At 43.1% G+C, this 25,629-nt stretch overlaps 1 protein-coding gene and 1 pseudogene across 5 annotated transcripts; both read left to right on the top strand.

Moving 5' to 3' along the window:
- The first annotated feature begins 625 nt into the window (after positions 1-625).
- Tmpo (thymopoietin) lies at positions 626-25,629 on the top strand. Of its 5 annotated transcripts, NM_012887.2 has the most exons (9): positions 671-1,189; positions 7,344-7,470; positions 9,027-9,185; positions 14,238-14,335; positions 19,612-19,731; positions 19,829-19,924; positions 20,294-20,404; positions 21,210-21,298; positions 23,454-25,628. In NM_012887.2, the coding sequence occupies exons 1-9, from the start codon at positions 914-916 to the stop codon at positions 23,734-23,736; spliced, it is 1,359 nt and encodes a 452-aa protein (NP_037019.1). In that variant the 5' UTR covers positions 671-913; the 3' UTR covers positions 23,737-25,628. The 5 variants fall into 5 exon arrangements, with proteins under 5 accessions (XP_038934391.1, XP_008763441.1, NP_037019.1 ...); XM_039078463.1 differs by lacking the exon at positions 19,612-19,731 and having other exon boundaries at positions 626-1,189; positions 23,454-25,629; XM_008765219.1 differs by lacking the exons at positions 19,612-19,731; positions 19,829-19,924 and having other exon boundaries at positions 626-1,189; positions 23,454-25,629.
- On the top strand, positions 1,202-7,337 carry LOC103692820 (cytochrome b-c1 complex subunit 7 pseudogene; annotated as a pseudogene).

The following is a 25,629-nucleotide window of genomic DNA, read 5'->3' as shown; positions in this document are numbered from 1 at the left end:
CTATTGAAACCAAAGCGTTTGGTAAAAGGGTAAGAAGCGAATGGGAGACTTAAAAAATGCAATTTTGTAACAAATTGAAGCAGTATGGAAACCTTCGGCTGTGGAAGTCTGGCTTTCCCTAGATTCCAGACAAAAGAAGCGTTTGCAAACCCAGGAGATTTGACTTCCTACGCTCCCTGATCCATAGTCTGCCTGGTTTCCCCGCTTCCCCTTCGGGACCAGAATTCGATGGAAAGCCAGGCTGCCGCCATTCTTGGGGGGCTCGGTGTCCCGAGAGGGAGCCAGGCCCCGGCAAAGGGTCCTCAAAAGCTGGCGCAGAACTCCGCCGATCAGAAGGCGACCGAGGCCGGTGCGAGGCTTCTCCGGTGCAGGGAGCAGGAGAGGAAACAGCGCGCCAAACCAGTACCGCCCATGCCTTATCTGCGTCCGAGGGGAAGGGTGGAGAGCCGAGGAAACAGCGGCCCCCACGCCCCAGCTCCCGCCCGAGCGCCTTTTAAACTGCGTTTCTGCACCTCTCGCCCTGCGCCGCGGCGGCTGGAACCCGCGCGAGCCGCCCAGCCAATCCGCGCCGCGCTTCCTCCGGGCGCCCGCCAATGGCGGCGCGTGTTCTTGGGGCGTGCACGAGACAGGCTCCCCCTCCCCACCCCACGCACTAGCTTGTGTGTGGGCTAGGCTCGCTGCGGGCTCCAGGCTTGGCCGCACTTGCTCACCAGTGGTGCGCCCGGGGCTTTTGTGGCTTAGCCGGCCTGGGCTTTGTGTCCGAGTTCTGCTCCGTGCCTGCGGCGCTTCTCCCGGTCAGGGATTCCCGAGGCGGCGTGCGCAGCCCCCGGGACCAGCGAGCGATCGAGCGAGCGCGCCGGCTTGAGCGGTGGCGACTGCGAGGGGCCGAGGAGGAGAGAAGGAGGGGGACGAGATGCCGGAGTTCCTAGAGGACCCTTCGGTCCTGACCAAAGACAAGTTGAAGAGCGAGTTGGTCGCCAACAACGTGACGCTCCCGGCCGGCGAGCAGCGCAAGGACGTGTACGTGCAGCTCTACCTGCAGCACCTCACGGCGCGCAACCGGCCGCCGCTCGCCGCGGGAGCCAACAGCAAAGGGCCGCCCGACTTCTCGAGCGACGAGGAGCGCGAGCCCACCCCAGTGCTTGGCTCCGGGGCCTCCGTGGGTCGCGGCCGCGGCGCCGTCGGCAGGGTAAGGCGAGTCCCCGGTCGGGGCCACGGAGACGGGCGTTTGACGGCCGCGGCGCGTGCTCGGCAGCGGGGCTGGCCCCGCGCGGGGGGACCCTGTGCCCGCGGCGCCCCAGTCGTGAGGCCCGGCGGGGAGGGCGCGGAGTGGGGAGTCCTCGGTGCGAGCCGCCGCGGCTTTGCAACTTTGCTGCTTGGCCCGATGCACCGCCGGGCTCCGGATCCGTGTGCACGGTCCGGAGTGGGTGTAGACGCGGCCTTCGGAGCCGTTTTCTAAAGCCCTACAGGCTTGGCCCCAGCACGCGAGGTGAAGTTCTAGCGTTTTCCCGCTTTAGCACTGAAGTGACTCGCAACAGTGTCAGAGCGCTCCCTGGAGGGCAGTTTGCGACATAGTCATCTCTGGCCTTTTTTTTTTTTTTTTTTTTTTTAAATAAAGGCATTCCCGCCTTTTTATGTCTTTACAGATGGAGGGCTTTTTGAACCGTTTGTTTCCTCGTTCGCCTTGCTCTTCCAGTCAGTAGGCCCCGCCGTAAGTGGGCTGGGCTAGCTGTACTGTAAATGGACCGCCTTAGGCTGCATTTGGAAAAGTTACTTCATACTGGAGTTAGACGTACTGGAGAATCCCAGCTAGTAAGAGTTTATCATTTTGCCGGAGGAAGTAAAGCAAAAAAAAAAAGTTTACGACGCACTGATGTATCAATATTACAATTTGATGCCTCAGATCAGTAAAGTGTAAGACAGGTTCCCGCCAGTGTATACCATTTTGCTTTTTTTTTGTTGTTGCTGGGTTTTTTTTTGGGAGGGAGGGGGGCTACGTTTTAAATAGTACTTTGTAGGTTTATTTTGAGTTAATAGAATTCAAGTCATTAAAAGTTAAGACTATTGACTTGGTGTAACTTAAACTCTTTTGAGAGACACGTGAATGTTTTGATTGGTGTCCCTATTTACTGATCGCGGCTTGCCTCGTTTTGGTGCTGGGAATTGAACTCAAAGCCTCTTTGCTTAGCATGCGGGGGGGGGGGGCGACCACACCTCAAGCTGTTTGCTTCGAAAGTTTTACAGTGTTGTTTAACGTTAATTTTGTTTTAAATATGTTCTTTTTCCTGATTGCTCGAACAAGAATGAAAGCTGTGTCAAACGCATGTGTGGATTTAGTTGAGAAAACTTTGGCCCTGAGCTTTCATTTCTCAAGTGTCTTAAGATTGGCACAAGTCAGTGTCTAGTAAGCACTAGTTCGAGCACTAGTTCCAGCTCTATTCCCAGCTGGAGTCCATGGCCATCCTCATCCTAAAACCAAGTAAAGATTGATCCGCCTATTATCTTTGGGGTCTCCTATTTGTGGATTTTGGGGGACAAACATGTTACATATTTGTATATGTGTGTGTTAGGATTTTTATTTTGTGTGTGTGTGTGTTTTAAGATTTTTATTTTTTTATGTTCACTGGTGTTTCTCCTGCATGTGTCTCAGGGTGCCAGATCCCCTGGAACTGGAGTTTCAGGCAGTTGTGAGCATCCATGTGGTTGCTGGGAATTGAACCCAGGTCCTCCGGAAGAGTAGTCAGTGTTCTTAACCTCTCAGCCATGTCTGGAGCCCCTTGTCACTGTATTTTTAATCATACAAAATAATGGGTTTCACCCTAACTTTTTAACTTAGTATCAAGTTCTCCCATTGCTACCCACCCCTTTCTCCCCTCACAGTAGTCCCTTTTTACTCCCTTCAACTTTACATGTCACTTGTTTTGTTTGTTTGTTTTAATCCAGATTCAGCATATTAGAGTATGTAGGATATTTGTCTTTGGAGGGGGAGTTGTCATGTAACCCTGACTGGTCTCGAATTCACCTTAGTCCAGGATGGCATTTTCTCTGATTTCCTGGTCTGGGATTATGGGTATGCACCACCATTGCACTGAGTGGCAAATTCCACTTAACATAATTTTCAGCTTCATCCATTTTTGTACATGGCGTGATTTTATTCTTTATAGATGAATAAAACTCCTTTATGTATATGTACATTTTCTTCAGTGATTGTTTGGTGGCTGTCTGGGCAGATTCCATGCTTTTTGTGGGCTTAAAGCCATTCAGGGGGTAGGGAAACGACTTGTTATGCAAACACAAGGACCTGACCTCTAGCACCCACATAAAAAGCTGGGCACAGCAGTGGCATGTCTTAGATGTGGAAAACACATGTACCTGAATGTGAATACACACACAACCACTTTAAGTAAAATTTACTAGCAGAGCTTGGTGGCTCAAATCTGTAAATCTGGCATTCAAGTTGTTGAGACCAGATGAATCATAAGGGTTTTTAGTCAGCCTGGGCCGCCTAATCAGACTCTCATCAAGAGCCTAATTGGGGGGATGGAAGAAAATTTTTTGAGGGATGGTTTCTCGGTGTGACTGCTCTGGGTGTCTGGGTTTTGTAGACAGGCTGGCCTTGAACTCGAGATCTATCTGCCTGCTTTTGTCCCCCAAGTGCTGGGACTAAAGGCATAGGTCACCACACTGGACTGAATTATATCCCTCCCTTGCCTGTTTTTCTCCATCCAACTTGTTCGTTATTTAATTGTGTATGGGTGGATGGTTGTCCTGCGTGTACTTATGCCCGTCATGTGTATGTGAGCTCTCATTCCCCAGGACCAGAGAGGCCATCAGATCCTTTGACGTTAGATGGTTGTGAGTTTCCTTGTTGGTGCTGAGAATCAAACCTAAGTCCTCTGGAAAAGCAACCAGTGCTTTTAGCCACTCAAGTCTTTAAAACTACCTTGGTATTTAGTTTAAAATATAAAACGTATTTTCCATTTCAGATGGTACATGGTGGGACAGGTTTTTCTATTAAACCATCCAAGTGTTTGGCCGAGAAGACCAAGCCACAGAGCTTTTGGTTGTGTGAAGCTAAATCTCAGGTCACCTGGCGGAGGCTGGCGGGTCAGGAGTTTAAACTTATCCCCAGATAGTGGGGTGTTTTTTATGGTTTCACACATAAGACTTCAGCTCAAAACAAAACCAGTTCTGTTAGCTGTCATGTTTGAGTTTCTGATATATGCTGATTTCATTTTTGACATTGAGTCTCCTCGCTCTGGTGTAGTCCTGCTTTGGCCTCCCGAGTGCTCACATTGTAAGTGAACCTCCAGCTGTGCTTAACTCCTGCAGATTGGGCTCTGCATATCTATCATCTTTTATCCCTAAAAATTGTCGTATTTCCTCTTCCCAACTCAACTCGCCTTCACATCGGAAGAGCCTACCTTTTCGTGAGCACGTGCTATATGGGACTAGGCTGTACAGCAAGAGTGCAGTTAGAGTGCACTTAGTAGTGTTGGCGCCTAGCACTTGGGAGAAGCTGTATCCCATGGATGCTCTCTCCACACTAGCACAACCATAGGTTTGTATTCTCCACCCGCACTATTTAAATATCTTTAAATGTACAGCCTTGATTAGACTCAATAATATCAACTACTTGAGAAATTAATATTGGCAATCAGTACATGAATAAAGTGAGTTGTGATTTAGAAATTAATTTACCACTTCAAAGTCCTAAGGATAATTTCATAAAATCATAAGATTGTCTCATATCTATTACCATCATAGAATATCACCTTGGATGCATATGATGGGCTCTAGTGTGTGGGGGGGTACTTTTAGGCTTTTAATTATCTGTCTTGATACCAATATTTTAAGTGTTAAAATCACCTCGATATTGGGTACGAGAGCAAGCATTTGTGCGGTTGGCAATCTGCCTTTTTGTTAGGGCATGCCAAGCATGTAAGTTTAGCTGTTCGGGATCCAGTGGGGCACTGTAACATTCTTAGTGAGCCTGTCAGGGGAGCTTGTTCTGTTCTGGCTGGGGGTTGAGTCCAGAACTTCAGGCATGCATATTTGTTCATTTACTTACAGACATTCTTGCTATATAGCTCAGGCTGGCATTAAACTTAGTGAACCCCTTCAGGCTCCTTGTGCTGGGAGTTCAGGTATGCCCCACTGTGCCTGTGCTGGAGATCTGTGGGTGGGCGGTTCTTCCTGTTTTGTTTTGGGTTTTAAGACAGGGTTTCCATCCCACAGTTCAGACTGGACCTAACTCCTAAACAGTACAGAAGGATGAAAGACAAGTAGATACACAACATGTTCCATGCAATATTTTATAGCTGGGTATGCTGGCTCATGCCTAGTGCTGGAACTCCTGTGATGAAAGCAGGAGGATTGCTGGGAGGTCACCCTGGATTACAGTCTTTAAAAGCTCTGGCTGCTGGGCCAGAGAACCTAGGTTTGCTTCTCAGCACTGACACGGTTGCTCACAACCTGTAACTCCCTGTTCCAGGAGCTGACACCCTCTTGTGGTCTCCACAGGTACTGACAGCACGCACATGGTTAAGGCTGCCTTAGGGATGGGACCTCTACACAGTACTTAATTCTTGTTAACAATGCACAGCAGACTACCCGCTTCCCAGTACTTGTTCTTACTAAATTTAATATTTATTAGGTAGTGTTACTTTCCTGGAACTCTTTCCCCCACAGATTAAATTTTAATATCAAATAGGCTGTTGATGGACCCCAACTTTCTGGTCCATTTTGTGCAAGCATATTGCCTGCTTCAAAGTGTTTTTCTTCACTTATGGAAATTAAATTCAAGAGGCTTCTGTTATTTCATTTCTTTTTTTTAAAGGGAAGACAGGAACCCAGAATATTAACAGCCCCATCCTTTCTGATAAGAAGTGTTTTGTTTGTTGTTTTTGTTTCTAAAGATTTATTTATTATATATGAGTACACCATAGTTGTCTTCAGACACACCAGAAGAGGGCATCAGATCCCATTACAGATGGTTGTGAGCCACCATGTGGTTGCTGGGAATTGAACTCAGGACTCTTTTTAAGATTTATTTTGGGGTTGAGGATTAAAAAAAAAAGATTTATTTTATTCATATAAGTACACTGTAGCTGTCTTCAGACACACCAGAAGAGGGCATCAGATCCCATTACAGATGGTTGTGAGCCACCATGTGGTTACTGGGAATTGAACTCAGGACCTCTGGAAGAGCAGTCAGTGCTCTTAGCCACGATCCATCTCTCCAGCCCTTGTTTTGTTTTTTTCCATGAATTCAATATGAATGTTCTAGCCGGAAGGCAGTGCATGCTTCACTCTAAGGTCAAACTGGCGGGCAGACCTGCAGTTGCAGTGCCAAGCGGGTGGCCGGATGGTTTTCAGAAGTGGTATTACGATGCTGCAGGATCCAATAAACCGGGGTTAATGCGAGATGATAACCACACATGACGCTGAGAGTGTGAAAGAAGCCATAAGAAGGCTTCCTGAGGGCTGTCAAATGACAGACTGTGAATCAAAAGAGCCTTAGACCTGACTGTGGCGTACCAGATCTTGCCTAAGGATCAGTGGACAAAATATGAGGAGGACAAATTCTACCTTGAACCCTATCTGAAAGAGGATATTCGGGAAGGAGAGGGGAGAAGAGAGAGAAAAGAGTGGGCAGAGAACTGATCTTGTAGTTAAGATCTGTGGATGTGCCTGGTCTCACCATATTTTAATGAAGTTATTTCAACCCAAATCACAATTTAAGAATTATTTGCTCTACATATGCCTCACTTTAAATAAATGTCTATTGTACCCAAAAAAAATATGGGTGCTCTGCCTGCATGTGTGCTTATTTACCACTGTGTCAGTGCCCTAGGAAGGCGTTCAGATCCCCTGACACTGAAGAATCTGATTGGGCCAGACACAGTTCATGGCTTTAGTTCATTTGACTTACTCTGCTTGTATTCGCTGTTTGGGCACTAGATGCCATTACTCTCTTCAGCTAGGCAGTTAGCACCCTACCACTGAGCTGCCTCAGCCCCCAAGAGCAGTGCTTTTTTTTTTTTTTTTTTAACTTTATGTGCATTGGTGTTTCGACTGCACGCATGTCTGTGTAAAGGTGTCAGATCCCCTGGAACATGAGTTGTGAGCTGCCATGTGGGTTCTGGGAATTGAACCCAGGTCTTCCAGAAGAGCAGCCAGTTCCCCTAACTGCTGAGCCATCTTTCCAGCCCCAAATACTGGGTTTTAGTTTAATCAGATTGCTGTGGTAGTGTGACAATAGGTCACCTTGTCCCTTGCATAGAGAATGTCATGTAAATGAGTACTTTCATGTAGAGGAGATAATTGTACTTTATTTACAGAAAGCCACAAAGAAAACTGATAAGCCCAGGCCAGAAGATAAAGATGATCTGGATGTGACAGAGCTCTCTAACGAAGAACTTCTGGAACAGCTTGTGAGATATGGAGTGAATCCTGGTCCCATTGTGGGTAAGTTGATCAAGTCCAATACCTTTGCCAAGAGCAAACCCCAAATCATTTTTTACTTTTTTTTTTTTTTTCCTTTTCTATTTTTCGGAGCTGGGGACTGAACCCAGGGCCTTGTGCTTGCTAGACAAGCGCTCTACTACTGAGCTAAATCCCCAACCCCCATTTTTTACTCTTATTAATGGTTAGAATTTGGATCTTCTGAGACCATTTGTCTTTATTTACTTAACCAATCAACACTGTGGTTTCCCTAACTCTCAGTAAAGAAGGAGACTTTTGGTAGACAATACGCAAAATTACCAATTGCTGATATTGTCCTCTTCAGGGGTGATGTTGGGCTATTCTGTAGACCTCTTGGATCTTATCTGGTCAAGTCTGCATCTGCATCAGTGAATTAGAGGGAGAATAATGAGTAGAGTGTAAGTACTCAGATCCTCACAGTGTTCTATTTCCTAATTAGCATTAAGGGTTTTGTTCTAAGTCTAAAGAACAAAGGAAACAGAAGGTGTGCAAGAACTAAATACTCGATCCATCGTTGCCTTTTTCAGGTAGCAGTGTGTTTGCCAGGTTGATCATGCCGTTCTTACAGATTTTAGGCACTAACTGCAAGACTGAGAAATCCACACAGAACTTCAATTATGTGAAAATTAAACACAGTATGGAGATTGGGTGGGTTTTCTTACAGCTATAGTTGGAAACAATGAGTTGGTTTTATCTTTTGTTTGTCTGTCTGGAGTCTGGATCTCACTGTGTAGCCTGCCTAGCCTTGCCAACCAAGTGCTGGAATTAAAAGTGTGCACTTCATAGGCTACTCACAGACAAACGTGTAGTTATAATTACCAACAGACATATATATATATATCTTTTGTGAAATTCTGGAAACACTAAAAAATACATATTACATGAAAATGTGCTAAATTGCATGTTAATATATCAGTTGTCTTAAGACCTCTTATCCAAAAATTAAGGAAAGATATATACCTAATGTAAAGTAAAAATTAAAGATATTCAGGTAAGATTGATAGAATTTGACACCCATATCTTGGTGAGTGTTCATAGGCATACTGATCAGTGTTCTGAAGTATGATCATTTTCTGTTCAAGGTCTCCATCTGTTGGTATGAAAGCTCTTTGGGGCGCTGGAGAGACAGCTCAGCATTTAAGAGCACTGGCTGCTCTTTCCAGCAGTTAGACGTATTGGATTCCCAGTACCCAGGAGGCTAGCAACTATCTGTAACAGGACATACGACACTGTCATGTGGCCTACACAGGGACATGGTGTACAGACATACGTGCCAACAAAGCTCCCACTCACGTGAACAATAATCGTGTATTAACATCCCAGAGAAACAGCTCTTTTGGAAAAGCGTACATTATGTATTATTTTTTAATTACTTTAGAAACAGAAAGCATGTTGTGTAAAAACTGATTTTCTGTGGAGGCTGGAAAGATGGTCCCAGTTTAAAGAGCTTGCACTGTTTTTGCTGAGGACCAGTGCTTACATCGGTGGCTCACAAAGATAATTTGATGCCAGTGTAATGGGACTTTTCCTTAACACAGGAACCACCAGGAAGCTGTATGAGAAGAAGCTGTTGAAGCTGAGGGAACAGGGAGCAGAATCGAGATCCTCTACTCCTCTCCCAACAGTCTCTTCCTCTGCAGAAAACACGAGGCAGAATGGAAGTAATGACTCTGACAGATACAGTGACAATGACGAAGGTAACGTTTGAATGTGCTTGAAAACACGAGGGGCTTTTTCCCAACTTAGTGTTGGCCTGTGAGAAGGTATCATTCAAAGCAATATTGATCAGATATATGTAATTTAACTTTCTGTTTAAATAGCTATTTAACTTTTGGTTCAAAATGATACTTTTGTAAAGGGAAAGTTCTTTTCTTTCTCCATTATCACGTCTACAGAAGAAATGATTAGTTTGGTATTTATCTTACTAATGTAATTCATTCTTATATTTAATGATGAGTTTGATACTGCTACTTTTTTTTTTTTAATTCTATATAAACGACTAGGTTGAGTCTTTTATGTGCCATTTTGTTCCACGTAATTTTTTTTGGTCCATATTACATGTTTATGTGTTTATTCCTTATAATTAATATACAGTGTTAACATTTAAATATATTTCTATTAATAGGCATATGAGTTAATATTTAAAAGAATTATAAATATTTTGGGGACTAGAATAGGAAGTATATTTCGTTTTAAAGTTAGAATAATGCAGAATTTCATATTTAAAAAGTTTTAACTCCTAATTTGCTGAGTTTGTAAATATTTAGTTTGGCTGTGCCTTCCAGGGCACCGTATACCAGATTAGTTGCTGAGAATGTGAAGAATAGGGCCCTTTTCTTCAACAACACTATTTTAGCAAGGAGGCAAGTAAGACCAGCCCAAACCAGTCATGCTTAAACTTCCTGCCTCTTTTGCCTCTACAGGAAAGAAGAAAGAACACAAGAAAGTGAAGTCCGCTAGGGATTGTGTTCCTTTTTCTGAACTTGCATCTACTCCCTCTGGTGCATTTTTTCAGGGTATTTCTTTCCCTGAAATCTCCGCCCGTCCTCCTTTGGGCAGGACTGAACTGCAGGCAGCTAAAAAAGTACATACTGCTAAGGGAGACCCACCTAGGGACACTCATGCTGATACAGCCTTGCCTGGAAAGGGACAGACGCAGAAGTTAGCCCCTGGACGGAGCTTATTTATTCCTTCAGAGTCTAGCTATGATAGATGTGTAGAGAAAAGCTCTTCACCATCTTCTCAGCGTCAATTTGCTGCCAGGCTGGTCTCTGCTGCAGCGTCTCCTTCACTGATCAGAGAAACCACTACTACTTACTGTAAGGACGTAGTAGAAAATATTTGCCGTGGAGGGAAGAGTAGAGCTCAGCCATCGCGTGCTGAGGAGCCTCATGTTTCAGATCAGTCAGTTTTCTCTAGTGAAAGAGAAGTGCTGCAAGAGTCGGAGAGGTCCCAGGTCATTTCTCCTCCACTTGCTCAGGCAATCCGAGAGTATGTCAATTCTCTGTTGGTCCAGGGTGGGGTCAGCAGTTTGCCTGGGACTTCTGATTCTGTACCTACACTGGATGTAGAAAACATATGTAAGAGACTTAGCCAGTCCAGCCATCCAGAATCTGAATCCCTGTCCCCTCCCCGAAAAGTCCCTAGGCTCAGTGAGAAGCCAGTAAAGGGAGGGGACTCTGGCTCCTGTGTGGCATTCCAGAATACACCTGGATCCGAACATAGGTCTTCTTTGGGCAAAAGTGTTGTCTCTCATTCTCTTACTACTCTGGGAATAGAAGTGTCTGAACAGCCACGGCGGGATAAAATAGATGCCTCAGAACCGTCGTTCCCTCTCCATGAGTCTATCGTAAAGGTCATTGAAGAGGAGTGGCAGCAAATTGATAGGCAGCTGCCGATGGTGGCATGCAAATATCCAGTTTCTTCCAGCGAGGCAACCCGGATATTATCAGTTCCAAAAGTAGATGATGAGATCCTGGGGTTTATTTCTGAAGCCACCCCAAGAGCAGCCACTCAGGCATCCTCCACTGAGTCTTGTGATAAACAGTTGGACTTGGCTCTCTGTAGGTCTTACGAAGCTGCAGCATCAGCATTGCAGATCGCAGCCCATACCGCCTTCGTGGCTAAGTCTCTGCAAGCTGACATAAGTCAGGCTGCACAGATGATTAATTCCGATCCTAATGATGCACTGCAGGCCCTGGAGATTCTGAGCAGAGCCTATGATGCAGCATCCTATCTTTGTGACGCTGCATTTGATGAAGCGAGGATGTGTGCCTGCACCATGGGGTCTTCTACCATGGGTCGGCGGTATCTGTGGTTGAAGGACTGTAAGATCAGTCCAGCTTCTAAGAATAAACTAACTGTTGCCCCCTTTAAGGGTGGAGCGTTATTTGGAGGGGAAGTACACAAAGTGATTAAAAAGCGTGGAAATAAGCAGTAATAAGATTAAGGACAAAGACAGAAATGTTGACTTGGAGAATTCGTGGACCTTTCTATGGATTTAGTCTCCTAATGGAGCCGATTTCAAGGTGTTAAGCTCCCACTCATCAAGTTATAGTATAACGGCACATATCAAGACCTAGTACCATTGAAGCTTGATAGATCACATCACACTTGTCTCACAAGAATGTACAGCTTCCTATTTTATATGACACTCTGGGTTTACACGGAGTCCCAGCAACTGAAATAATCAGTAGAACCCTCACTTGCTTTAGTATGCCATTCACATCCTTCCTTATGTGTAGGTCGGAGTTAAACATTGTTAGTCCTTTTGTTTTTTATTTTCCCTGCTCACAGGAGTTTGGTTTTGGGAAGTCTAGTGCATAGGCATGATTTCAGTCTGCTCTGCTTTGTGCCGCCTGCCTTCATTACGTACATCTGTTTTGCTAATAGTCATTTTGTTGTCCACTCAGTACATTGCCAGACATCTTACAGCTGACCTTTGTACCAGAATTTTTAGCCAAGCATCTATCTACACACTCCACATCTGTCTGCACTCTTGTTCATACTTCTGTCTGCAGAGAACTTTTATAATTCTAGACCAGTGCAACAAACTTACTGATTGATTCAGACACGTGTGTGCCTGTATCAGAGGGAAAGGCACTGCTCCTCAGTGGTGAGATGCATAAGCTTCACATGCATGTGACTCTGAGTTCAGTTCACAGCCACTTAAAACAGTTTAATGAGCATTTAGATCTAGAGATACTTTGTAAGCAACTGATAAGAGGTAGATTGCATATCTGTATAACACATTTATGCACATTTTTAGTAAAGGAATAGAAAGCAATGTAGCTTCATGTCTGATAGAGGAGGTAGTCAGTCCCTGGTTACACAAGTACATGGGCCACATTTGAGGAACACGGGGATGATAAATAAGTAGAATCTGCTGTACCTCATGGTCGCTCAACATGACACTACAAAGATGGGGCTTTTATTTTCTACATGTATTTAAAGATATTTTTGTATGTCCTGCATAGTTAAATTACATATCTGGATGCTAAAACCAATGAGGTATTTTCTAAAAACCTTGAGAATTTTTACTCTCCCCCAATGTCTGTGTCTGTATGAAGCAATGTATTGCCCTGCTGTCACTTGTATGGCTGTAAGGTAAGGTTCCAGTTGCAGAGCCAGTCTGGAAGATAGTCTGCAGTATAATCAAATGCAGCCCTGGTGTGCATGTCCAGCACCCCGTGTTGTTAGGCTACTCACTCCATCCCTGCAGCTGTTATGTCTTCTAAAATGTACATGCATACATGTACCTGTTAAGTGCTGTGTGATTTCTTTAAAACAATGTATGCCTGTAGAATGCCTCTACGAATTCAATAAAGTTGTTAAATTTGAACAGTTTTGTGTGGTCTCCAGAAACATGTTTTATGTGTGCTTTATTCTCGGAGTTTGAACAAGTTGAATATATGTGGATGAACATACCTTTTCCGTTTCATCATTGAAACATTCCATTAGTGACTGAGAATTTTCTAATTGTCACATGTCCTTTTCACTATTTGAGGACTGTATTTAATTGGCTGTTAAAATCTAAATTTGAGCAAGAATTTAATTTGTAACCATATAGCTTATTTATCTAGTCAGTCCCTGCTTGCTAATAGATATTTTTTATTTATTTATCTTGCTCTGCTGTCTAAGGTTTCTTAGATTCTGAGTTAAGAAAGAACAGAAGTAGACACTATAATGCTGAGTGTACAGAGATAATGTTCATAGATCCCGTGACAGCGTTGGGGATAGGATTGGTTGCTCGGTCTTCATTGACCTGTTTGAACTATTTTGGTTAAAAATCACTGTTTGGAGGAGGGAGAATGGCAGGTATATATGGTCGACTAGGTTAAGACTGGAAAGGCCAGCAAGGCACAAAGTTACCTTGATCAGCTTGAAGCATGGCCACCTTAAGCTGGCATAAAACTAAGCTTTAAGAGTTGAGACAGTCTCGCTCTGTAGCACAGGCTAACCTTGGACTAGAGATCCTCATAGCCGCAGCCCCAGGTACTAGGATTACAGCTGCTAACTGTCATGGCTGTTGAGGGGTTTTTGTTTTTTTGAAGTTCTACTTTTTTTAAAGAGTTTGTATAGATCTTCAAACTATGGTAAAACCAAGGCTAAATTGGAATACTCAGCCTTTTTATGCATACATTATTGGGCTAATAATTATAAGAGTTTAATTTTATTATTTTGATGCTAGAGTTTGAGCCTAGCACCCCAGACATATGGTCTTCTACTGAGCTACAGCCCCTAATTAAGGACAGACTTCTATAACATTCAAGCATTACACTCACGTCATTGGAAATTACCATTAATTATTAAATGACTGGTGCCAAACAATCTTTTTTTTTAAATTTTCCCTTTTGTGATATTTTAATAGGTAACCCTTGTTATACAGCGGTAATGTATTACAAGGACAAAGCAATAGTCACTTCCACATTTGCATTGTCTTTCAATGAAAGGTCTCCCCAGGAGCAGTTCGGAAACCCCTTTGATCCTAGCAAAGATCCCATTCTAGGGGTGGGAGTAATGGAGAGGAATAAGTAAGGAGAAGAAACCAGATTAAGCAGCGGTACAGGATTTTTTTAAAAAGGACAAGTTCAGGCTGTTCTGTTTTACTAAACAGTTTTTATCCATTGAGGTATTAAACAAGATGGTCACCTGTACTGATGTGCCTACAGCCGGGTTCCCGAGTTAATATTGGTAGAATGTAACCTACTCGTTCTAGCAAATAATGATTTCTTCAATGTTATTTCCAGACTCTAAAATAGAGCTCAAGCTTGAGAAGAGAGAGCCGCTAAAGGGCAGAGCAAAGACTCCAGTAACACTCAAGCAAAGGAGGATTGAGCACAATCAGGTATCTGTAGTTTTATGGTCACCATGTCCAGTGTGTCACCTGACCCGTGTCTTGACCTTTGATAAATAGTTGGTGCACACAGTGCCGCTTGCCACAGACTCGGTTTCCCAGTTGAGCGGCATGGGGCACGTGCTTTGTGAGATGTGTCACAAGCATAGCCTCTGGTGTGTAGTCCTGCTAAGCTGTCCAGCATTAGTCAAGGTGCCGGTTTCTAGTTTGGGTGTAGCAGTTTTGAACCTGGGGTCTCAGGCCAGTGTCCCCCTACCTCATGCTTCCTCTTGAGGATTGTTTTAGAAGATAAAATGCACCTTTTTTTTTTTTTTTTTTTTGATGCAACTTATTTGAAATCTCGGGAAAGTCTTATTTGTCTTTGTGTCTAGATTTTTCAATCTTATTTACTTTATTTGTAGCTTCTTGCACTTTGAAGCTAGTGTGATACATTGTTTAAGATGACAGTTTCCTTTGGGGGGGGGATGGGACAGGAAGGGCAAGATAGAGTTTTCAAAAGGAAACTGGGGAGAGAATTAGCATGAGGCATTAATTAAATACATTAGTTTGCAGAGGGAAGTTACTGGCTCTGATTTAGGCCCCGCACCCTAGGTTCTTTTCCTCATCTTTACTCATCACTTGAAAATTGTTACTTTGTTACTCATCTATCCTTCCCACAGTCTGTCTGCCTCTGGTTTCTGTGGTGTTTTTGAAACAGTGATTCACAGAGAAGCCTTGGCACGCCTGCCCAGGCTGGCCTCTTGTAAAGCTTCCTGCTTCCTGAGAGATGGGATTCCTGGTGTTCACTACCGGGTCCTGCTGACTTTCTTCCGGGTGATGGGAAGGGAGAGGCAGGGCCCACTATTCCTGACCCTCCTGCCTGTACCTCACAGATGCTGGGATTACAGGAGTGTAGCACAGATCCTAGCCAAAAAAAAAAAGGTTTACTGCATAATTAAGTTGTGGACAAGTCTGAACAATAAGTCTGTACTAATTTACACCATGGCTGTTCCTCTGTCTGTAGCTGGCCATATCGGTATTTCCTGCTTTCTGGAGGTAGTTTTCAAGTGTTGTGTTTCTTGGTATCCTGTGTGATCTGGCATAGTGGAGGCTAGACCTTTATTCTGTTGTAGTCACAATAACAATGTTTGTCAGTTCTGGAGTAGCCTTTTGTAACTGTTGGACTATGGACCGTCTATTTAAATAGTGAGATTCTTTTTTTTTTTTTTTCCCCGGAGCTGGGGATCGAACCCAGGACCTTGTGCTTGCTAGGCAAGTGCTCTACCACTGAGCTAAATCCCAACCCCTCGTCTGTTTAAATAGAAGTATGTAGCTATGACTACTGTATTGATAGCGCAGACCTACAAGGTTGGTCTGTATTTGGATTCAGTTTCTTTGACAAGAATAAATGATGTTGTAGCCTTCCTATTGATAATTTCAGAAAACATGAATTTCCTTCAAAAATATTAAAATTAATCAATAATTTAGATGTTGGTCTTTTCAGTTAGAGGTTTTAACAGCTGTAGATAATAATGCCTAAATCTGTAATTTTTTAAAGTTACAAAATGATGGCTTTCGGGATGGGGATTTAGCTCAGTGGTAGAGTGCTTGCCTAGCAAGCGCAAGGCCCTGGGTTCGGTCCCTAGCTCCGAAAAAAAAGAAAAGAAAAGAAAAGAAAATGATGGCTTTCCTCAGCCATGTTATTAGATATCTATAACTAATTACTTTATGAGAAACTTCCCTTACTGAGTTCCTTCGTTGCCTTAAAGTAGTTCATACATGACGACTAGGAAAAACTACCCTTGAGGGGCCAGGTTTAAGATAGGGTTTCTCTGTGTAGCCTTGGCTGTTTCAGAGCTTGCTGTGTAGACCAGACTGGCCTCATACCCACCAATCCAAATTCTGGGATTAAAGGTGTGCACAACCACACTGGATAATAAATTCTTTTACCCTATGTTTTTGTTTTGTTTTTGAGACAGGATTTCTCTATAATATTGGCTGTCCTGGATTTTACTCTGTAGAACAGGCTAGCCTTGAACTTAACAGTTATCCTCTTATCTCCTGAGCACTGGAGGCATGCATCACCACTGCCCAATTTAGGGTATGGTTTTTATATGCCCGATCAAGTGTAATACAGTCATTGCTCTCATCACTCCCAAAACCTGCTGCAGGCTGTACAGTGGTGTTACTGCTGGGCTCCATTTGCACACAAATAGGTGGGGTCTAGAGTCTCAGTCATTCCTTTGTGTCCCTTCTTTCCTCTGTTCCTAAGGAGAATTTGTGGGCACATAACATTTCACACTTAGAAGTACAGGTCGTGGGGTTGGGGATTTAGCTCAGTGGTAGAGCGCTTGCCTAGCAAGCGCAAGGCCCTGGGTTCAGTCCTCAGCTCCAAAAAAAAAAAAAAAAAAAAGAAGTACAGGTCGTAAACTTCTGACTCTTACCTATGATTCATGAGCATCTTGGTCCTTCTAAGTATAGCTTTCAGAATGACGCTGAGGCTGCTAAGTGCAATCCGATGTTTTACTAGTATATAAAGTAAAATATTGTGCTTAAAATATCTGCTTTTGGGCTGGAGAGACAGCTCAGTGGTTAAGAGCACTGACTGCTCTTCCAGAGGTCCTGAGTTCAAATCCCAGCAACCACATGGTGGCTCACAACCATCTGTAATGGGGATCCAATCCCCTCTTCTGGTGTGTCTGAAGACAGTGACAGTGTACTTATATACATGAAGTAAATAAACAAAATCTTTAAAAAATATATATCTGGGGGTTGGGGATTTAGCTCAGTGGTAGAGCGCTTGCCTAGGAAGCGTAAGGCCCTGGGTTCGGTCCCCAGCTTCGAAAAAAAGAACCAAAAAAAAAAAAAAATATATATATATATATATATATATATATCTGCTTTTTTTAGGCAATAGTTTAATGTTCTGCTGGAGTTTTATGTTACGTAGGAAATACTCCCCGTAGATTGTTTGTTTGCACCTCTGCCCGTTGCACCAAACATTCCTTCCTTTCATCTGTCCTAGAGTTCACTCCCTCCCAAATCAAAATACTGTCCCCTTTCCTAGTACAGCTGCGCCCTGCACGTTGAGATTTGTGGACGTGCTCTACTCTGTTCAGCTGTTTTCCTTGTGGTGAATGTGTGAGTTGTTTTCACTGTGAGCTCTCTATGCCCAGACAAGCAGCCTTCTGCGGGTAGGATTTTGTCTGTTAGTCTGTTGGTGTGTAAGTGAAAGTGCTTTACAGTTTTTGCAACGCCTTACAAATGTCTTTACATCCCGGTCCTCTATGGAGGTTTATATACAATTGTAGGTTGTGAGTGCAATACAGCTAGCTCTTTGTCTTCACTCATTCCGTGTTTGCATATTCTCTCTCCTTCCCTCCCTCCCTCCGTCCTGTGAATCAATCCAGGAGCTCTTACATGCTGTGTACCTACTTTGAGAAAGGGTCTCGCTATGAGAGCCTCAGGCTTCTCGTCCTAGTGGCCCAGCAGCACCATGCAAGGCTTGTTTATTTATATCTTACTGTAAAGTATTTAGTGTGGGTTTTTGTTTGTTCGGAGCTTCGATTGCGTTTGGATTTAATAGTCCAGCTCCTGTATTCTCACGTGCCTCAGCTATTTAATGTCTTCCAACTTATTCCTCATCAGAACTCAGTGAGAAAAGATTCGTTTCTTCTGCTTGTCACCAAGAAAGTCAGGACTTTTCTAGGGAACACCTTGCTGATGATGAGTAGGACTGTGACTCTCACGGCCTCCAAGCATAGAATACTCACATCACGTCCATGCTGTTGAGATAGATAGCCCTCTGTGTGCTTGGTGCATCTTTCCAAAGTCTGCCATTGAATGATAATTTCATTAATTTTTACTTACATTCTCAAAGTCAGTTGCTGTGAGTGGCAGTGTGTGCTTAAAGCTGTAGCACTATGAGGCAGGCGCAGGAGGATTAGGAGCTGGAGGCCAGGGCAGGGGTGACAGGTGCATGTCACCAGGATCGAGAGCACAGACTGGTGCTGTGTCTAACTTGTGTGTTTGACTGTTGATAACAAGTTAGCATAGTGTTTCATTTACGTAATGACCTCTGACGTTAATTTTACGTTCAGCAGAGATTCCCTAACTAATAGCAGGATAGAGTCCTGAGATTCAGATTGGGAGTCAAAAACCTTAGGATGCCGGTGCTGGAGAAACGGCTTAGTGGTTAAGAGCTCCTGCAAGGACCTGAGTTGAATTCTCAAACCCACATGATGACTCAGCTTCTGTGGCTCCTGCCCCAGGGGACCCTCTTAATGGCCTCTGATGTGTGTGTGTACAGACATACACATACAATAAAAAGTACTGAACCACATATAAGGCTGATAGCCTGAAACAGCTGCCCACACTGGATTGGTTGAGGGGAGTTGAGCGTGTGAGAGGCCTAGGGGTTATTTTGTTTTTGTTTTTGTTTTTGTTTTCTTTTTTTATTTTTTTTTTCATGTGCCCTGGGCCATCTTAGAACTTGTGGCTATTCTCTTATCTCTGCTTCCCTGAAGCTAAGACAACAACACATGTAGTACCCCTGTGCATAGCCACTCAGGTTTAAATGAAGGGAAAGTCAGTTTTGTTTTGTGTTTTCCCAGAGAAAAATTAATCTGGGGTTGGAAGGCAGCCACAGTCTACTTTCTGTATAGGGAGGAGAGAGTACAATTACAGTTTATAACAGAGTCTACTAAAATAATTAAGTCACATGGAAAGAATGTCTGATTTATGAACAACCATAGAAGTTTGTTGTTTGCTTTTTCTTCTTTTTTTTTTCTTTTGCCTTGCTGGGAATAGAACCCAGGACCTAACACATGGTAAATAAGGTCTCTAACACTAAACTATTGCCATCAAAGTGGTTTCTTTCTATCCTGCTTCCTTCCTCCTTCCTCCTTCCTCCTTCCTTCCTTCCTGGAAATGAGTGATAATAAAAGACACGTATATAAATCATGATCCGTCAGCTTTCTGTGTAACGCAGAGACACAGCTCCAGTGCTAGGTCAGTTACCAACAGGAGAAGCCAGTGTTAGCTATTAATGTTCTCCTCAGGCGAGTGTATTTTTTTTTTTTTTTTTTTTTTTTTTTTTTTTTGCCCTTACTTTCTGGTGCTTACAAGGCAGCACAATCAATACCTTTAGTTAGACATAGTCTGAGGGTGTAGCATCGTTTGTAACTGCTGATGTCTAGAGAGTTCTTGGTTTCTGGTGTGCTAAAAATGGTCATTGTCAGGGGGTTTGTGTTAGGATATGACTTTTTAACGTGTCGATGCTTGACTAGAGCTATTCTGAAGCTGGAGTAACTGAGACTGAATGGACAAGTGGATCTTCAAAAGGCGGACCTCTGCAGGCATTAACTAGGGAGTCCACGAGAGGGTCGAGAAGAACTCCAAGGAGAAGGGTGACGCAGGGCTTGCCGCTGAGTCGGGTTTGCAGATTGGTAGGGCCTTAGTGATTGCTTCACATTGATTGTTTTTGTTCTGTTTTCAAACTAACAGGTGGAACCCTCACAGCATTTTCGTGTAGATGGTGCAGTAATTTCAGAGAGTACTCCCATAGCTGAGACTATAAAGGCTTCCAGCAACGACTCCTTAGTAAATATGTTTCGTACACTGTCTAAGTGCTGTTCTTTGTAATGACCCCTTAGTTGGAATTTGGGAGGTGGTTAGTTTTGGCAAATGGAAAATTTAATACTATGTTTTAAACTTCTGGATTTTTGAATATTTGAATTTAGCCATTTTATAAATTTAATTACATAACAACCCTAAATATCATGAGGATAATTTTTTTACTGGATATTTAAAGAAGTCTAAGGTTTCACGTGTGAAACGCTGAATGTGTTTCTACCTAAATTTGTATTAGGGGTAAATTAAATAATTGCAGAAGTGAATTTTTTTTTTTCATTTTAAGTGTCTTTGCTATATTTGGATAATTCTGAGTCTGAATAATTTGAATCTTGGCAGGTGGCCAATAGGTTGACTGGAAATTTCAAGCATGCATCTTCTATTCTGCCAATCACTGAATTCTCAGACATAACCAGAAGAACACCAAAGAAACCATTGACAAGAGCTGAAGTAAATGGATACAATTTAGCCCACTGCTGTCCTTCATCTTTCTGTTTTGTTTTCTTTTGTTTTTTTAAGTGGGGAGAGACAGAATTTACTGGGAGGTTTATTTATACGTGTGTGTGTGTGTGTGTGTGTGTGTGTGTGTGTGTGTGTGTGTGTACACGTGTGCATATATGGTTAAAAGACTAGAAACTTAGTTGTGAAAAATAGAAATTAATACAGTCTGGCAGACTAATATACTACATTCCCGCTGCTGTGTGGCTGTTCAGTTCCTGGTTGCAGGGGAGTTGGTGTGCTGCTTGTAATGGGCTCCTCCTGTCGTGGGTCCAAGTTTAGAATGCTGCTTGGGCTGTGAGGGGAAAGACCTTCAAGTACCTTTGTGTAGTAGACGCCTGTGTAACCAAGCTGACTGCATGGCTTATTATAATTTTAATCTTAAGCAATTGTTTTAAGCTGGAGTGGTTTGACTTTTAAAACAAGATAGAGGTCTACATTAATTAGGTATCTTCTATATTTAGTCCTTTACATAGCACAGATTCCTAACAGGAAGAAACAGTGCATTCTTAATGCAAAACAAGGAAATTCCTGGGGGGAATTTACATGGCTTGTTGGGTTGCTGGGTATTTCTTTCTAATAACCACATTAAGATGCCATCCCAGTGATGAAGAGTCTTGGAGGCTTCTCAATACCTAGATAATAACCAAAACTAGGCCAGAGGGCACTTAGTTCCCTTAAAGATGTTTTAAGTATTTAAATTATTACACATTTATACTAAATTTTAATTTGTGTTTGTTTCTTTGTTTCTTACTAGGTGGGAGAAAAAACAGAGGAAAGAAGAGTAGAAAGGGATATTCTGAAGGAAATGTTCCCGTATGAAGCCTCTACTCCAACCGGAATTAGGTACTTGGATAGACTAAATCAAGTATAAATACGTTCTAGAGAACTGTTAGTTCTTGGTCACAACATTGTTGTAGCTTTGTTCTCAGAATTCAGTGGTTCACATCAATGAAAATTGAATCATTTGAAATTTATTTTTGTTACAGGAGTGGGGACAGGGTTTGGTGGTAATTGGGGTCAGATCCGGGGCCCCATACATACTGCAGCAAGCTCTCTACAATAGTGTAGTTACACACACACACACACACACACACACACACACACACTTGCTTACTTTTAACTTTGTTTATTTTGGGTGTTTATGTTCACTTGTGGAAAACAGAGGCAGACAGTAGGTGTCACGTGACTTCCTCTATTACTCCCCACTCACTATTTGGAGACAGCATCTCTTGCTGAACCCGATGGTTGTTGATGTGGCCAGAAGAGTTTATCCACTGATTCACTGAGCCATTGCCAGTCCCCTTCTTATATTTTGAGACACGGTCACTCAGTGAACCTGAAGTGTAACAGTTCAGCTGGATTGACCGGCCAATAGGCCCCCAGCAATCTTTCTGTCTCCTGCCTCTCCAGAGGTATACTTGCTGCCTCCTCCAACTTAATAGTGAGTAATATGTGAGTCGGAGGGCAACTCTTGGGAGTTCACCCTGCGTGCCGAGGATTGAAGTCAGGACATCAAACTTGGTAGACAAGCAGTAAATGCTTTCTCTCACTGGCTAAGCCAAAAATGTGTGCAGATGCTCATGTACACTGGGGATTGAACTCATGTCCTCCTGTTAAACAGCAAGCACTTTGTGGACCAAGCCGTTGTCCTAGTCCTGCCTGGTCTCATGTAGTCCAGGTTGTCTTTGAACTCATTGTGTAGCTGAGGATAGTCTTGAACCCCTCATCCTTGTGCTTTCACCTAAACCCTGAGATTACAGGTATACGCTGCAATCCAGGTTTTGCACACTCAAACACCCACTTTGAATCTAAATAGACCTTTTTTGTGTTTTTGTGTGGGCAGGTACAAGCTATATCACCCGAAGGTCAGGGTTGGTTTTCTCAGTTCATTAGGCTTGGTGGCAAGTGCCTTGCCCCACCGAGCCATCTCATCGCCACTGGTTCTGGCTTCTGTTAAGTTTTATTTTCTCTTTCTGAGACAAGTTCTCCAGTCACCAGGCTGATCTTGGATTTACCATGTATTCAAGGCAGATCAAATGACACACTTCCCAAGTGCTGCTACCACTGGCACATGTCCAGTACTCGGCCTTTAAGACAGGCTTAGCGAGTATTTCTCCTGAGCACTATTTTATAATTAATGATGCAGCTAACGTTGGAGTGTTTGAAACATAAGGTTGCTCTATAACAGCTCTGACTGTTCTGGAATTTGCTCTATAGATTAGATTAGCCTTACACTGCAATCTGCCAACCTCTGTTCCCCAAGTGCTAGGATCAAAGGTGTGCACCACCATATCAGGCTAAAGGCAGCTGGAGGGACAACTTGTGTGCTGGGGACCAAACTTAGCCTTTTGGTTGGAGTCTGGCCATTAAGCAGCTAAGCCATCTCTCCAGCCCAAAACTAATTTTTTTTTCTTCTTTTTTTTTTTTCGGAGCTGGGGACCGAACCCAGGGCCTTGTGCCTGCTAGGCAAGTGCTCTACCACTGAGCTAAATCCCCAACCCCCAAAACTAATTTAGAAAAAAAAATTAATGACTTTAAAAGATTTGTTTTTTTATTATTATTATTATTATTATTATTATTATTATTATTATTATTATTATTATTATATATAAGTACACTGTAGCTATATTCAGAAGGGGGCAGCAGATCTCTTTACAGATGGTTGTGAGCCACCATGTCGTTGCTGGGAATTGAACTCAGGACCTCTGGAAGAGCAGTCAGTGCTCTTAACCGCTGAGCCATCTCTCCAGCCCCCCAAAACTAAGTTTTAAGGTAGAGGCGGAGCTCCATAATAAGAATGCCTAGCGAGCATGCGAGGCCCTGCCTTCCCTCCCAGCTCCACCATAGAAGAGACAGTAGGTACTGCAGAGCATGAATAAGTAGGGCCCTGCTTTCGTTTGTCACTTGTGTGCTGCTGCCTTCTGCGGTTGCTTGGGAGTCACACTAAGGTTCTGCTGCTGACTCAGTCATCCGGAATTGTCTGTTTCGCTTTGAACAGTGCTAGTTGCCGCAGACCAATCAAAGGTGCTGCCGGCCGGCCGCTCGAGCTCAGTGACTTCAGGATGGAAGAATCGTTCTCATCTAAGTACGTCCCGAAGTACGTTCCCTTGGCAGACGTCAAGTCGGAAAAGACAAAGAAGGGACGCTCCGTTCCCATGTGGATAAAAATGCTGCTGTTTGCTCTCGTGGCGGGTTTTTTGTTTTTGGTCTATCAAGCTATGGAAACCAACCAAGGAAACCCCTTCACTAATTTTCTTCAAGATACTAAAATATCCAACTGAAGAAATCATTTCGGCACATCCGACTCGATCTCCTGTTTTTAATAACTGTAGAAAAGCATCTGTGTCCACTTGTTGGCCGAAGAACTAAATTGTGATTTCACCTCAGTAAAGGTAGCGCTGCGTTGGAAAGCAGACAGGAAGCTTACCTGGATCTCATTTCAATGTTTTGGACTTTGGAGATCACACTGTGCCATATGAATAATTTTTTTAGCTCCAGAACTTTTTTGTAGGCTTTATTTTTTTAATGTGGACATCTTATTTCACTTTTGGGGAAAATGCATTGTTTTGTGTATTTGAAAAATAAGGCAAAACATGGTGATGTAATGTGAAGCTACACATTAAATACTTGGAATTCTTACAGAAAAGATTTATGACTTATTCTCTGCTGAGTAAAAATGTTAGAAATGTGAATGGCGTTCAGTAAGAGAAGCGGTCACGCAGTTGTGCTTCCTTCCATATGCAGCGGTTTGTCCGTGGAAGGTCCAGCAATAAGCTCTTCTGGGACTCCTGTCGTTCGTGTGGTGTCGCTGGCGCAGCCCTGCCACACTGCTCACTAGAATATTTTCATATCATGAAAGTGCTACGTCATTAAAGCCCTGAGTACACTTAGTTTTCCACTGGGATCTTGGAGAGCAACATAGATACCTGCTTAGGGAGCCTTTAGCTGGCTGCGCGCGTCTAAGAGCCGAGGGCTAGCTAGAAGCTCCCGTTGGGATCCTGTGCTTGTATTTACGGCAAAGCATCTATCCCGTCCATCCAGCTCATCAGACTGTTCTGTAGGTAAATAAGCATGGGGGTGTTTGTTTAGAGTTAGAAACTAAACACCAGTCCCCTCCACTTCAGTCCGATTCCATTGTCGTCTTTTAACCAAAAAAAAGTTTTCCTGGCCAGGGATTTTTGTTTTGCTTTGTTTTAGATGGAGTTGGGGTGTTGAGATTTTTGTTTGTTTTAGGCATGTAATTCCTGATGTAATTTGATTTAAAAGTATAACTGACTTGCTTTTAAATCACATATATAGTAGCTAATGCTTAATTTGTAATTTCAAATAAGGTGGGCATTATGGTTCTGTGTATTCCTGAAGTGATTAACGATATCCTTATGGTTGTCTTTTTTAGCTGAAATTTACCTCATGTATGGCTTAGATGATGTTGCAGTCGATTTAAATTTTGGTAAAAATCAAGTACAGCATAAACATTTTTAACTAAATCATTTAAGTTGCAATTTTACAGTCATTGACCACAAAGCACACTAAAAATGTAAATTATTTTTAATAACATCCGGAATGTAAAGACAGTTTTAATTTTTACAAAGGAGGAAGCTGAATATGAATATCTAGACCAGCACACAACTTTGACTTAATGTTTACTGTGTTTAGCTTATAGATATGTCGTAGGCATTTGAAGTAAACTTCTGCCCCAGAGACCAGAACATGTAGGCCTGGTCCGTGAGGGCGTGTGGGGAGCTGACTTAGATCTGAAGTGCTTTCCTCTCAAAGACAAGCCACAAGGGGCATGTTTTACTCAACTTTCCCTCTCTACAGTGACAGCCATCTTTCTTTGTTCTCAGACACAGCTTCTCATATTGCTTTCAGTCATCTGTTTATAATTAAAAATTGTGAGAAGCCCCATTTGATGTTTAAAAACAGGGGTGGGGGTTAATCTGGCTTCACATTTCTATAAGGTCGCTCTGGATAGGGAAGTGTGGTCCAGTACAGCGAAAGTCGGACCAGGTAAAACATGCCATTTTCTTTTTTAAAAGCGTGTATTTGGTCTTTTGTCTGTGTCTGTTTTATTCCACTAGAGTAAATGTGTCCTTGATGTAAATGCAAAGCATTTATTAATTCGTAGATGTAGACTTTACAATATAATTCAATAATAAAGTAATTAACCTCTA

Source organism: Rattus norvegicus, chromosome 7 (assembly GCF_036323735.1).
Source record: "Rattus norvegicus strain BN/NHsdMcwi chromosome 7, GRCr8, whole genome shotgun sequence".
In the NCBI taxonomy this organism is placed as follows: Eukaryota; Metazoa; Chordata; class Mammalia; order Rodentia; family Muridae; genus Rattus; species Rattus norvegicus.
This window is presented reverse-complemented; position numbering and strand designations above follow the sequence as displayed.

Coding starts and splice junctions, on each gene's coding strand:
- Tmpo (NM_001395714.1), top strand. CDS start 914: ATGCCGGAGTTCCTAGAGGACCCTTCGGTCCTGACCAAAGACAAGTTG. Junction 7,471..9,026: donor GAATCCTGGTCCCATTGTGG/GTAAGTTGATCA, acceptor TCCTTAACACAG/GAACCACCAGGAAGCTGTAT. Junction 9,186..9,911: donor ATACAGTGACAATGACGAAG/GTAACGTTTGAA, acceptor TTGCCTCTACAG/GAAAGAAGAAAGAACACAAG.